Below are 15,621 nucleotides of genomic sequence, written 5' to 3' on the forward strand. Positions count from 1 at the left end.
CTGTGCTCCGCAACGGGAGAGGCCACAACAGTGAGAGGCCCGCGTACCACAAAAACAAAAACAAAGAACTTCCAGTCTACAGGCAAGGCAGGACTTATTTCTTTGACCTCCGTGGGCAAGCTATCCACCAGTTTGGGCTCTCAGGTAGCCTACGCACACCACTCTCAGATTCCTCAGCTACTGCTACCTGAAGCCTTCTCTACAGTAACCTCTGGGGACTTAAAAAAATTGTTTAATGTATATTTAGTGTACTGCCAAGGAAATTAAATAAGACCTAGAAGTTCACGAGCTGAGGGGCAAGCCCAGGTCACCGTAAAAATCTCCCTAAGAAGACTATGGCTCTTTATCATTTCAGGTCAGAAAATTAATTGTGTTGGATCCTAAGAAAAGGCTGACTACCTTCCAAGCCCTCCAGCACCCGTGGGTCACAGGTAAAGCAGCCAATTTTGTACACATGGATACAGCTCAAAAGAAGCTCCAAGAATTCAATGCCCGGCGCAAGCTCAAGGTTAGATGGCATTTATTTGTTTTATTTAAAAAAAAAAAAATTTCTCTCATATCTTGATGATCAAAGATGATTCCACTATTATTTATCTAATACTATTATTCATCTCCTGTGGTACCAGGAAAAATCCTGCTTTGAAATCCCAACAGTGCTGGTATAAAGCCAATTGTAGTTCTGTTATCCTCTCATAAGAATTCATTGTGGGTTTTTTTGGAGTGGGGGTTTTTTTGGAGTGGGGGGCACCGTGCCACTCGGCTTGTGGGATCTTAGTGAAAGCGCTGAGTCTTAACCACTGGACTGCCAGGGAATTCCCAGAGTTCATTGTTAATAAAGGGAAATGTGTTGTATGTTGAGCTTTACTCACCAAACAAATCCATTATCATTGCTTCTCATTTAATTAAGGCTGAACTGCTTGAACAGCATTGTTCAGGAAACATTTACTCAGAAAGTTGTCTACTTTCTGAATATGGAAAAATTGGGAAAAAAAATTTTAAAACTATGTTTTAGTACATAAGCAAATAGTTATACTTGGTAAAAATTAAAATAATTCAAGTGATAGGGAAAATTATCTACCAAAACATATCTCTTTTTATAGAATGTATATGGAATAGAAATTAGGTGCTTTTCTCTTACTTAATGGTATTTAGGACTAGCTATACATACAGGGGATCTCAGAGAACAGCTGGGGGTCAAAAACAGTGTTCTATTCAGCAATCGCTTACAGGCTGATACAGACTAAATAAACCTGAAGGGTTCCATGGTCATATTAATTTGAAATACACTACATTAAACAACCTTGACTTAACCCAGGATTTCTCAAACAAAGTTGACTGTGGAACTCTTTTATCTAGATAGTGCCTAAAACATCCATGGAACTAGTGTCCCATGAAACAAATACTTTGGGAAACACAATCTAAAATTTTTGAATATTGGGGGGGTAAATGCATGGGAAAATGCATTTACTCAGGTTTTTGGTTGTCCAGATGATTAAATACGCTAATTTGAGATTAAACATATTTTGCTGTTCATTCTCCAAACAAGTTTTCATTAGACAATCTTGGAATAATATACTTTCAAAGATTAAACACTAACATATAATAACAAACTCCCTATTGAAATTGAGCTCTGATTTGGGATTTTAAGTGAAAGTAACACCTGACACTTTTCTGTTTCCAATCAGGCAGCAGTAAAGGCCGTGGTGGCCTCTTCCCGGTTGGGAAGCGCCAGCAGCAGCCATGGCAGCATCCAGGAGAGCCAGAAGGCCAGCCGAGAGCCATCTCCAACACAAGATGGCAATGAAGATGTCAAAGCTATTCCGGAAGGAGTGAAAATTCAAGGAGATGGGGCCCAAGTGGCAGTTGAGGGGGCAGAGGCTGAGCTGATGAAGGTGCAGGCCATAGAGAAAGTTAAAGATGCTGAAATAAATGCTGCTGAGGCCACCAAGATGGTGCCCGAGGCATTAGAGGATGGGATAAAGGAGGCTGACCCAGAAACAGAGGAGGGCCTAGTGGAGGAAAAGCTGAAGACTGTTGAGGAAGCAGCAGCCCCCAAAGAAGGGCAAGAAAACCCTGCTCTGGAATTTGGAGCTCAGCAGAATGATGTGATCCTGCCAGAGTACTAAATGGCTTCCTTCCATCTGGGAGCCAAATCCTGGCACTTTATGCATTTTGTCCTTCAGCAAGGAAGGTGGGGAAGCATGATATGCACTATAGTGATTCTGTTTTTAAGGTGCAAAAAAATACATATATATCAGTTGGTAATCCTAACTTCAATGCATGTGACTGCTTTATGAAAAAATAGTGTCTTCTATGGTATGTAATGGATACCAAATACCTACTGATGAATTAAATTTGAAATTGCAAGTAAACACAACATAACATTTAAAAACATACATTTTCAGGGACCAGTAGCACACATTTGAAGTAAATAGTAACAAATTGGTTTTGCTTTGAAAACCTAGCCAGCCTACACCCTTTGGATTTCTTTACAAGGACTGTTGCCCAGCTAATACTAGGTAGAGCTATAAGATGTATTCCCATGACATTCACAGTCTTTTCAGTAATGTGTTCAAACTGTTTACAAGAAGATGGTTAGGTTATAGTTGTATGGTATGTGCAAAAAAAAAAAAAAAATCCACTTATAATGGTAAGAAACTGAAGCATGCTTTAAGGGCTATGAAACCATATGCCCCTAAAGCTTGTGTGCAGAATGTTTTTTTATCTTGTCTTTATTTATACACACCATATTACTAATAACCGAAAACATTCTATTACAAATTCCTGCCATTTTACGGTCCTAAAAAAATTATTTTACAGACTCACGCTGAGGAATTTATTCTTTCCTTCACCTGCTCTCTAACAAGAAGTCCTTCTGATGGACAACACTTAGGGGGGGAATAAAGAAATTTAGTGAAGAAAAGGAGATAAGACTGGGACTTAGACTAATAAAGACTGACTCCTTGTCATTTTTCAGATAAAATTGAATTTATTCACAAGCTTGTACAATTTTAAAGATAGGAAAACTTTTATGGATAAACTCTATACTTAACCAAGGTTCAGATATTTAGAAAAGTCTACACCAAAGGCTGGTGCCAAAATGTCTGAATAGAGTGGGAATAATATCCCATTGTAAGATCATCCATTATTGACTTTAGTATAGTAAGGAAACCTTTGTTTTTATAAAAGTCCTTTTTTTCCTTCAACTGATGGTTATTTAGATATACAGCTTATGGACTAAAGATATTTCTGAAAAGCTAGTATATCTTTTTCTCATACTTGGAATGGAAGCACCCATAATTTACAATGTATTTTTGAAAGTTTCCATGTCCAGAAATGTAGGACAATGCAGCTTTTAATTTACTTTAGTAAACAAAAACAAAAAGAAACAATGAAAAAAACACTGATTTCAAATCAGACTCTTGAGAAGCTGTAACATTAGACCTAATACATTACCATGATTTTTTTCAAAATATTTTTCTTTGGTTTTCATATAAACACTTTTCCCTTATAAAAATCACAGTTAAATTCCAAATACCTCAGATTTATTTCTAGCTTGAGCTTAAATGAACATTTTTATCAAATTAATTATGCAGCATATTTTAGTAGGTTTCCTTAATTTTAAAAAAGGATTATTTTCAGGCCAAAATTATGGATAAAAATGACTATCACATAAAAATCCTCCTCAAAAATAGAGATCTTAACTTTTTTGGGCTCTTCCTCAGAAATATTAAATTAGAAAATTAAATTAAACCTCTGGTTTCTGGGGACTATTCGACCTAAGAGACATTCTGCTTTCCAAGTGCAAATCTTCCTTTACTACTGTTCTCATGAGAAGAAAATAAGGTAGAACTTCTTGTCTTCCATAATATAGGAGCCTGACAGATCACTGAGGTGGAGGAAAAAGCCCTTAAGGGCACATCATCTGGACTCAGAGAAAGATTTTTTGTTTCATTTTATCTTTATTAATTAGTAGAGAGTACTTATCTTCTTCTCTTCTGTTTCCCTCCTTCTTTATTCTCTCAGAATTTCCATTTTAGCTATTATAAGGGGCTCACTAGTTTCAAACTTTAAGAATGCCTTCTTCCCTAAGCATTAAGATTTCTATTTTAAAAGACCAATTGCCTGGTATACTTTTCCCAAAGAGACTTAACAGGTGTATATTGTGAGGCATATATGGTAAGTGTCCCATATATTGGAAAAGGGAAGAAGAGAGGGAAAGGAATCTTAATGGAAAGTGGCAATACTAATAGGAAGATGAGAACACATTGTCCCTCCCAGCCCACTTCCATATTGTTCCAAGGGCAATGGTTATATCATCCCAACATTCAGGGCTGACTGCAGTGGTTGGACCTGCGGACTGTGTAGTGTGAAGAGCACTGCAAATGCCAAGGCCAGTGTGTACTTAAGAATTTACCCATTTAAATGAGTACACATGCCTATTCCCTGTGAGGGTGTGAGCGTAATTTCCTCTTTTTTAACCCATAAATTGCACTCTCTAAAAATCAGCAGGAGTTGTAAATTTTGACTTGTATGTTAAAGATTAAGTCCTGATAATGCCTAAGTGACTGAGTTAGTCATTTCAGTGGAAAACAAGTCAAAGTTTCACAAAAATCGGGCATTTCAGCCAAATGATTCAACCTAGGATTTCACAGAGATGCTATTTAAGTTAGGATAGTTAAATTAACATTTTTGAAAAAACAGTAAACATTTATATTGCTTGTTAAAATGGATATATTATCTATCTCAAAGATTACTTATTTATAATAGACTAATGCAGATAGAACCTTAATTTGATGAACTATTTCATAATGTTTCCTTTAATTGACACTATAGTCACAAAGCAAATAATTAAGGGAATTTCAGCAAACAATACATTTTGCATTTTAGAGATGACAGTTATTATATTATTGATTTTTGTTCTCAGATAAGTTCAGATACATAGCATAAACCAGACTATTCTGCCATAGAGAAGGACAATCTTGAATTATTTCTCCCATTTAAAAAGTCTAGTTGGAATCCCAGTGGTTTTTCTCAAACCGTAAGAGCTCATTTGTCCCATGAACACATAAATAAGGTAGAAATTAGAATAATATGGTTGTAGAAGTTATTGTCTAGAACAAGTGCTGCCTAATATAGATGATACAAACCACATATGTAATTTTAAATTTTCTCCTAGCCACGTTTTAAAAAGAAAAAAGAAAAAAAAAGCTGGTAAAATTAACTATATTTTAATCCAATATATCCATACTATTATTCCAATACATAATCAATATGAAAAATTAACAAGACCTTTTAAATTTTTTATTTTTGTACTAAGTTTTCAAAAGAAGGATTATGTTACACCTTCAGTACATCAAGTGCTCAACAGCCACATGTGACTAGTGGCTACAGTGGTACTAGAAGAGCGCTGGTCTAGAGCACTTTCAAAGCAAAATGACAGACAAATTTCTATGCTTAGATTTGAGCTGCCTCAGTTTTCCACACTGATGAGTTGGTAGGAGGCCAAAAAGAAAATGTTTCAGAAATGTCATAGACTGAAATGAGTAAAAACTCTGTTGGCCACATCTACCTATTCATGTGCTTCAGAGGAGAAGTGTTTCCCAGCATGACTGTTAGAGAACTTTCCTGGGCATTGGCAAGTTGTCCGTTGGCTACAGTTCCTCTCTTGGGCCCTGGAATCTTGACTACAGGCTAGCGTCTCCTGAGTACTGCCATGAAGTCAATCGTGTTCTCACATACCAAAATCTTCTGTGGGCGAACCATGTGTCCTCATTCAGGAAGGGCTGCACACAGAATCTTAGTGGGATTTCGTAGGCCTGGCCACCAACAAGGCTGGACACCATCCTTGTATTGCAGGCAATATTTTTTATAGAAATCTTCTGAAATATACCAAATTTGCATGATAAAGACTGTATGATGAGGATGATATCACCCCAGTTATCCCTAAAATGAGAATATGACCATCCGCTGGCATTTTTTATATTTCCTTAGAAGAGTTTAATCAACTCTGCCATTACACATGGATTCAAAAGACTTTTTGGAATTTTCTTACATATTGCTATTTTAGAATAATCCTCAAGGTTCTATAGCCATTTTTAGTGGCAGACTTTAAAAGAAAAGAACAGTTTGCCTTTTACTGTGACCTCAATTACATAGTATTTTAAACATATTTTGTAATTTAGAATGTTTAGCAATCCCTATTTCCAGTTTTACATGAAAGGTAACTGCTTGAAGATTGCCTATAGACTGAAAATTTAGAGAAAGCCATTTTGTTTCATAATTCAGTTGTTTCACAGAAGCATCTGGTTGCATTTCAAATCGGAAAATAAAAGAAGTAAATGCCAAAAAAGGCAAAGGATAAAATCAGTAAATCATTTATTCTGTTTTAGGATTGTCTTTGCAAAGCAAATGCAAAAACAAGTCAAAAAAGTGAATCAGCACTAGGTTTTTCTTGATGAGGCTGACTCCACATAAATTGACATAAATATACTGAGAAGAGTCAATTACATAATTACAGTGCCATTATGTAATTTACTTGTCATTGCAGAGTATTCAGTCTGGTTATCTAGGTCTACTTTAGCTGGTGCAAACTTTTCCGACATCTACTTACATAATAGGATTTGTAATATCCTTGTAATTACTGCCTATTAGGTCTTATTTAAATTTCCTTAATGTTCAGCACTGATATGTCTCTGATCAAGGTCGTTACTAACATTTGAGCATTTACTGGTTAAATACTGCTTACTGGTTAGACTCTATGTGTGTCTTCACTGTTTTTTTTTAACATTTATGCACGTATAATCTCAATATTGGTATAATATTCATAACCACATGTTAAGCAGAAATGTAACCAATAATTTTCTATAAAACTTTTTCAAAGTTCTTTTCTTCCCCTGGCACAACTCAGGGTGAGTTTCTGGCTCCTTGACAAATAGAAAAAGAACCTAAAAGATCACTGGAGAGATATCAGCTATCCACCCATAGTAACCAAGCTCAGCATTTCTTCTTTCTATATCCTGATCTGTTAAGGGCCAGTTTTTGTCATCATTACTTTCAAATATCACCTGAGATCAGATAATATAGTCTCAGCTCACATAGCCCAACCATTTATATACTTTTCTTGGAGAGCAATAACAAACTTGACTAATTTATGTTTGCTTGTTTAAAATTCTAATTTTCACACACTCTCTGTGGTGCACTCTAGAGGCTTTGATTGTGTGATTTTAACTTCCTTCAAGATTCAGTCTTTTCTCTGTCACCTGGCCCAGAGGTCTACCTAGGACAAGGAGGAAGCCTTGCCATGAGAGTGGACCATGTGAGTCCTTGACAGGAATCAGACATTGCTCTAGTGAAGACTCAAGGCATCTGTCTTGGTTGAGCTCAAATGAGCCAAATGGGAAACACCTCTTCCAGTGATACTGTTTGAATATTGGTACAGTGCCATTAGTCAGTAATGGAAAATGAGATTTCACCAATCATTTGCTCTTCCCATGACTTGGTTTGCTACCACTTATCCCAGATCAATGTTTTCTTCCATCCCTATGGCCATCAAGCTGCCCTCTCGAATTTTGAAGTCCTCTAAAATCCTGGAAAGAGTATCCCAGACTGGTCGAAGAAATATGGAGTCTTTGGTGGCCCAGAATTTAGTTTGAAACTCTAAACGGCAATGCTAAGACAGCAAAATCATACTGTTCTTCTTAACTAGTTGCTTTCAGCACATTTTGAAAACTGACCTGGAATACACATGGATATGGAATATTTATATCTGTATAGCCTTTTCTGTGATTCAGTGTGTTAAAAATGGCAGATAGTTAATCTTCAGTCAGATTATATAATATTTATTTTCCATTTAAAAGATTATTTTGGGCTACTCAAATATAACAGGCTTCATATTAGAATTTTTGAAAGCTGTTGTTTTCCCTAAGCACTCTCTCACTCTGACAATCAGTTGTGGATGATAAAAATTTACTAAGTTTGTCCTTTCTTTGTCCTTTCCTTGATACATGTATGGTAGTTAATCTGGTTTGTAAAGGATACAAGTAAGAATGACTATAAAGTGACAACTGTCATCTCATAACTGCCTCCTTTTAACTTGACCTATTTTTATAGCCTATCATGTAGCTAATATACAGTAGCATACAAACAGCATATTCAGGAGTATGAGTTTTACTGTCAAGATTATTATTTCAAAAGTTCCCAAAATGTTTATATTCATGCACCCTTAATTTCAGTAATATTTTCATGACCCCCACCTACCAAGCCAAAAGAATTACCTAACATGCCCATTTTTTAAGTAGTTAGGTCCAAACAACATAATAGTAGTAGTGCATTCCATGTCTGACTGATGTTGCTGTGTGTTTCCCTTGACATGTTAAAATGTCCTCTGAGTTTACTGAGTGGGAACAGCAGACAGGTGACAGACAAAAGGGATTATTAGTAAACAAGTTAGGGGCTAACGTTTATACTCTTTCTTATTTGAATGACAATCATTCTTTTATCTATGGTCTTTGTGATATACACATAAAATTTACAAGTGCATTTTTAAAAAGTAATTTCCACATAACTACCCAAGGAAATAAAGTTAAATCTCCAAAGATCAGTTTTCAAGAGTCAGGCAAACTATAGGTCACGGACCAAATCCATCAGAGCGCTGTTTTATAAAGTTTTATCAGAACACGACCATGCTCATTTATTTATACATTGGCTATGGCTGCTTTCATGCTACTAGGACAGAGTGGAGTAGTTTCAACAGAGACTGTATGGCCCAGAAAAGCCTAAAATGTTTATCTGGCCTTTTACAGAAAAATAATTGATGACCCTGGTTTTTCATGGCACCCTGCCTTTTTGGTAACATCTAGGAATACAGATTCCCATACTCCAGATTTCTTCTCCTTAGCTTAGGGTTCTTATCCCATTTGCTTCTTAGGAAGTTAGGACAGGTTTGTTTCTGTGCAGATGGTCTCAACAATAATTTTGCTGGAAGTACAACTTAACAGTAAAATTTCCCTACAGAACTAAAAATTCAAAATTGCATCATTCCTGAAAAGAAAAGTTTAGAGTACGAATTGACTTGTTTCAGAGAGAGGAATTAGAAAGATTTCTAGCACATCAAGCACGTTTTAGAAAATTTGATCCTTTTATTTAAAATCATGTAAATGACATTTTGTATTCCCCCCATTTAAGTCAATCTGCAGCTGTTACTTAGTAAGCCAAGAAATGAGAGCCCCCTTTGGTTCTGAATCCTTTAGAATATTTTCAAGTAATTAATACCAATTGGATTTTCATTTAATCATTTTTAGAAAATAACATGCTTTATTATGTGGCATTCTATGACAATGACTTGCTTATCAATAGCTCAGGAAATAGGCAAATAGCCAACTTTTTAATGTAAGAAAGCTACTTTCCAGTCCCTGTGTTTTTCTGAGTGTTATATATTTCACTTCTTCGGAAAGAGAAGGCCTCGAGCAAATGCTTTCCTTTCCTTTTCTTACATATTTAGAAATCCAAGAGGGGCCCTTTTCTTAGTCTATTTCTGTCACAGAGAAGTTATTCATTCCACAATATTTGCCTTAAGGGAAGCAGGTGGCCCAGATATTGAGAATGTAGGCATGCATGACCTTTGTGTTTGACTTTGAACATCTATAGCCAAAAGGTTACAAGTGAGATATTGAGTAGAAAACCTATTATCAGCTTATTATTAGGAAAAGCTAAAATTATATCATGACTCTAATTAAATAATATATTGTTTTCTTTAAACTGTTGCAGCAATCAATATGATGTAGCCACTGGATACACTATAGAACTCAGGAAAAAAAGAGATGAATCGTCTGCCTGCTCCTCATGGTTGATGTGAGTAGGAGGGAGACTTTACCGGAATGGAAGAGGGAAAAGGTAAAATGTAGATGAGGATTCCACATTCCCACCTACCCATTTTTCTTGATTGCTCAGAGTTTGAAAGCAGTTGTTAACGGACTAAACTTATCATTTTAAAATTTCTCTCAATATCTGGGTCACCAGCTTCCCTTAGAAATGAGTAAACCAAAGCCAGTAGCTAATTTTCCTCCCAGAATAAAAAACTAAACAGTGTAGTTTAGGGAATATTAGGCCTACATCGCAAGCACACTTTAAGGAGATGATTCGGTGATTCTGAAGCTTTCTAGGAGCAGCGCACGCCAGGGACCCATTTTCTCAGTAAACTTTCATTGAAAAACAATTACGTACAATGAAAGAGTCAAAGTTGAATTAAACCCATGCTACCCTCTAGGATTGAGCTTTGTCGTTGGAGAGAAAAAACAAGTGTACATATAGCCTGTGCTAAATCTTGGCAGGCAGTAAGCCCTCCAGGGATGGAAAGCAGGAAAAGTTCCCCTTTGCTTGGAATGATCAAGGGGAGCTTCCTGGGAATATTAGCTAAATATAAAGGATGGGGAGAACCTTTGCAGGTAGGGAGGAGGAAGGCAGAACATTTGGCTGAGAAATCTGCAGAGTGGAGGAATGTGTTGAAGGAACAATGCTGGGTGTGAAAGACTGAAATCTGCAGGGAAGTGTTGCTAAGTCTGCATAAGAGTATCAGATCTTGTGCAAAGTTGAATTAGACTTCTTCACCCCTTTCTTACTCTGGGTAGACATTTGTGCAGCATTTCCTCAGAGCATGTAGCCCTCTGTGATCTCCTACATACGTGGCTAATCTGGTGTGTCCCCCAACAGAATAAAAATCACCCAACACATCAAAGACATTTTTGCAAGTCACCAGTTGAAATAAAGCTTCAGTCACTAAAAGCAAAAACTGCACTGGCGAGATCTCCACTGACAAAGCAGAGTAAAAGAAGATAGTGATTATCTGAGTAACTTTGGCAAAACTCCAGTATCTGAATAACTCCCGGTGACTAGAAAATCACCTAACTACTTGCTAAAGCTTTGCCAGTGGAGGCCACGTCAAGGTTACTTCTTTCACAGTTATTTTAACCTTTTAAATTATCTGACCTGAAAGGGCAGTTCCCGCAGGATCTAAGATAGAATTATACCTGAAAGTTTAGACTTCAAAAGACAACCTGTGTTAAGCCTCAGACAATGAAATTTAAAATCTTCGGAGCTGCCTTCCCCAAACTTCAAGCCGATCCTGTGAAGTCCTTTCGTCTCCATCTCTCCCTTTTGCCCCTTTATACACCTTTCTATAATTTCCTTTTTATATCACTCATTGCAGGCAGTATTTTACATCCATCTTCAAGAAACTTTTAAAAACATAATCATTACAGTATATATACTTCTAGTTGTCTTGCCACTTTGCTTGTTTCAGATAATGTCTGTGATTAGTAACTTGCTATATTATTCGGGCAAATGAAACGAAGAAAGGGACAACGGTTGACCATCATCTGAGTGATGGAAGAGGAGTTAAGACGTGGAGATACTGTAGGGGTACAGAAAACACAACTTGGCAGGCGTTGAGAAAGGAATACTACTTACTAGGGTTTTCAGACTTAGGTGACAGTATCTGGTATGTCTTTTCTAGTTTTTCCTAGAGGAGAAATCTGTACTGCTGCGTTGTCGAAAGTTTTCTGGACTAAAAGGACATAAGCAGCTCAACGGCAGCTTGGAGGATTAGATAATGGAATACCACTCTATACAGGAAACCTACATCTCCAGTAGTTTAGACTGCAAATCATTAGCCAAAAACAACTGCATGTAGGATCTGGAGGGCAAAGACAAAGTGTAAATACTGCAGTTTACACCGCCAAGATCATAGGCTGCCTTCCCAATTTCTCATTGAAAAGTACTGGAAAAGGAGCTGTGAACATTTCATTTTTAAAACCTGTCGAAATGGTGCTATTGACTCCTTAATACAAAGATATATTACAATATTTTTTAGGTAAACATGTAAGTCTGACCTGGCCATAAATGTAAATATAGAGAATGTTTACAGAGAATTCATCAAAATCATGCCCGTTTGCTTTTGACTGAGCTACCGTTTTGTTCGATGGCACTGCTTCCAGCATATGGGACACATCAGAGTCACTGGCTCTCAGCTGCCCAAAGCCTGGGGCAGACAACATGACAGCCACAGACAACTGGCTTCTTCTTGGACTCAGGTTAGACAACCCAAGTAAATGAGTAAACATGCTCATTTTTTGGTGTTTCCCAGGAACATAATGGAAGAATATGTGACATGAGGCAAAATGGATGTTGGGAGACTGTTGAAATTGACCTTAGTGAGGGCCAATGTTGCTTTGTGTAAGTTCATTCAGATTTGTCAGAGCATGCCAAAAGAAGCATACACCTTACTGCTGGGAAACTTGTAAAGCAATCTGCATGTATGGTATGATAATAAATCATCTAAGAGCCCACCAATACTTTGCATTCCGTGATTTGAGATGTTAGCACAATTCAAGAGTGACACAATGGACATTTTCCTTATATCTGAAATATGAAGTCGAAGCATTTCTTGATTGTTTTTCCATTCTCTCAGGCAACATTATACTTTGAGTTTCACAGCATTTTTAATATTATACAGTGATGTCATAAAATCATAAAGTTAAAAGGGGATCTTAGTAATCATTTAACCCAACAAGCTCATCTTATTAAAGAGAAGTAACACCCAGAGAGGTAATGACTTATCTAAGATCGCAGTTAGTGGCTGAGAAGAGATCTGGGTTGCCCATCTCCTAGTCCAGTGCTCTCATGACTGAGAAGTCAATTCACTGGATACAAAGTCAATCCAGCGATTCATATTAAAATTGATTTTCATTATAAAAATATGAAAATACAGAAAAGTAGATTACCATAAGAACGCCTTCCAAAGACAAGCATTGTCTTTTTTAAAATCTTGCACTAGTTTATTTTTTTCTTACAGACTTTAATCATATTGTAACTTTTTTATGTCAACCTACCACTACAGCAGGCATTTTTTGTATAATCTTCAGAAACAATTTTGATAGCTGCATAATAATCCATTCTCAATTCTTTTTCTTTTCTCAGTTAACACTACATAAAGCTTTTTTCTGAGTTTGGGGAAATCTATCCTAAGGAAATAATCCTAATGTGGAATTGTCGGGCCAAATGATATTCAGTGGTCCCTTCATTATGATGCTTTCAAACCTGCAGGACCTGAGAATGAAAGGGAAAAACTTTTATGTTCCCTCCTAAGAAGCTGATTGTTAGCAACAATAGTTGTAAAAAGAACTAAAAGTCTTTCTTGAGCTTGGCCACCCAATTAGCAAACATTTGTGTGAAATATTGGGGGGAAGGCATAATATGTCAGTGAGGTTCACTCTCAGAATTGCAGCTGGCTACTAACTACTACTAGGTCCAAAATCCTCACCTAAACAATGACTTCTGAATTGAGGGAAATGCTAGAGGAAAACAAAAAACCTCTCCCATCTGCAAGTCCATTTTTGACTATATGAAACATCTTTTTATTTCAACCTGGTTTTGCACAATCTCTGGACTACTTCTTTTAATAAAAAGCCAGCTGCTTGTACTTGAGGAATGTCACTAAAGCAAAACCTAAGAAGGAAGGTAAAGCTCCTGAAAAAGAACAGTACCATCCAAATAATGAGTAAAAAGCCAGTTTTGGTATTTGTACACTATGCTTCCCCCATAATTTTTATTAGCAGAATACTACACCCCACTAATCACCTGTACAGATAACACAAGTAACATGGATCCACCCTCTATCTCCTGGGATACATTTGCATTTCATGTTTTCCAGCAATTTTCTGTCATCTCCTGGTCTAGAAGTCTTCATCCATAGTGGACCCTTTGCTCCAGAGGAGTAGAAATGGTGTACTATAGACATAAGTCATTCACATCGGATGCCATGTGACACCAACCATTAATTAACAAACTTCCGAGGAGCTCCATCACCTCATTACCTCAATGACGGACAGCTATGTAGAATCTGCCATACAGAAGCGGCCCAATCAATGTTTCATGGAGGAGTGAAGGACTACTTTGCTATTTTCATTTCTGTTTTGTGAGTCTATCATTTTCCTATTGACATTTAAAGGAGCTCTATACACACTTTCCAGAGGTGACCCACTGAGAGATGCTATGATTGGCTAGCCAGAGTCATTACCAACCCTTTCTCCAAGAGGCTGGAAATACTTGCCTTCCCAGCTAGTGGTAGTCACGTGACCCAGACTACTAGAAAGAAAAGCTATTGGAGGCTCTGGAAAAGCTTTTACTTTCCTGGTAAAAGAGACGGATGAGTAGTGCCATGCCTTCCCCTGCTTCTTCTTTACTTGAATGCACATGTAATTTCCAGGGCTAGCTGGTCACCTTATCATATCTGAGGGAAAGATGAGAACTGAAGAAACACTGGCCCTGACGTGCTAATACTAATAATTACCGACATCCAGATTTTTTATTAAATGAGGAAAATAACTCCCTATTTGGTTTGTTTTTTGTGTGTTTTTATGGTTTTGGTTTTTTGTTTGTTTGTTTGTTTGGCCACACCACACAGCTTATGGGATCTTAGTGCCCCGACCAGGGATTGAACCCTCAGCAGGTTCAATCAGTCCTAACCACTGGACCGCCAGGGAATTCCCTACTCTATATTTGTTTAAACCACTTAATAGTCATATTTTCTACTGCATATTTCCCACAGCATCCATAACTGCTTCCTTATAATATAGATCAACAGTTCCTTTGTAATCACTTCCACCTTTTTTCAACTCCAAAGGAAATCATCACTACAATTGCTAATCAAGTTAGTACAATTATTTAAAAATGTTCTGTATACCAGCAACTGTGCTAAACTTTGGTTATGTATGATTCAGCAAACACGCAAAAGGGATCTTTTGGGTGATAGAACTATTCTAAAATTGGGCTGTTGTGATGGCTGCACAACTATAAATGTATTCAAAAATCAACAGATTGTATACTTATAACTGGTAAATTGTACAGCATTGGAAATCATACCTCAATAAAGCTGTTTTTTTTCTTTTTTTTAAGTACACAGCTAGAGCCCAGCAGATTTAAAGTGCCATCTAGAAGCTGCATATACATTTCAGGTAATTCAAATATAATTCTTCAATCCATCATATGGCTCAACATTGCAATGAAAATTTTTCCATGAGGGTCTTGTTACCTGCAATGGGTCCTCATTCAACAGTGGATTATGTCATCACTAGTTGGAGGTATAAGTTACAAAAAAACAAAGGGAACACAGAGTAGCTGAAAGTGGACAGTTTATTAGTGGCACCCAGCTCAGGCGATAATAGCCCTTATAATAATGTACATCTTGTTGCAAACTCACCCAATCTGGGCACCCTATAATTGGACATCTGCTGGTATTTTGTCATGCTAGACTGAATACTGGAATGTAAGAAACCTCCTGCTCTACACTAATAAAACCAAATAAAAGACAATAGATTGAGTCAAAATTAACATTTAACAATTTCCATGCGAAACTGAAAGCTAAACTGCTCATTTCTCTTTCCCTATTGCAAGAAAAAAAAGAGAAATCCAGCAGCTCAAAAATTATAGTCAATTTGGAAAAACATATTGGTGATTAATAAATTTCAAGTTAAGAGCATAGGATCGTTTGTGCATTGCTTCTATCAGACTATTTTCAATCTAAAATTTGTGAGATTATTCACTATGGATATTATGGTGCTGCCA

The 15,621-nt window shown here is 36.9% G+C and overlaps 1 protein-coding gene across 8 annotated transcripts in view; it reads left to right on the plus strand.

Annotated features, from left to right (window-relative positions):
• The window catches only part of CAMK4 (calcium/calmodulin dependent protein kinase IV), a 243,687-nt gene that overhangs the window by 216,593 nt on the left and 11,473 nt on the right, over nucleotides 1-15,621 (plus strand). For 5 of the 8 annotated variants that reach the window (XM_060296093.1, XM_060296095.1, XM_060296094.1 and 2 more), the window contains 2 exons: nucleotides 356-508; nucleotides 1,686-2,271. In XM_060296093.1, coding sequence (XP_060152076.1) covers nucleotides 356-508; nucleotides 1,686-2,126 — 594 coding nt within the window. In that variant the 3' untranslated portion in view covers nucleotides 2,127-2,271. Of the gene's footprint in view, nucleotides 1-355; nucleotides 509-1,685; nucleotides 14,708-14,952; nucleotides 15,465-15,621 lie in introns of those variants that run through there. The other 3 variants (XR_009563442.1, XR_009563441.1, XM_060296096.1) reach the window with 3 other exon arrangements.

This window comes from Globicephala melas, chromosome 3 (assembly GCF_963455315.2).
Source record: "Globicephala melas chromosome 3, mGloMel1.2, whole genome shotgun sequence".
NCBI classification, from domain to species: Eukaryota; Metazoa; Chordata; class Mammalia; order Artiodactyla; family Delphinidae; genus Globicephala; species Globicephala melas.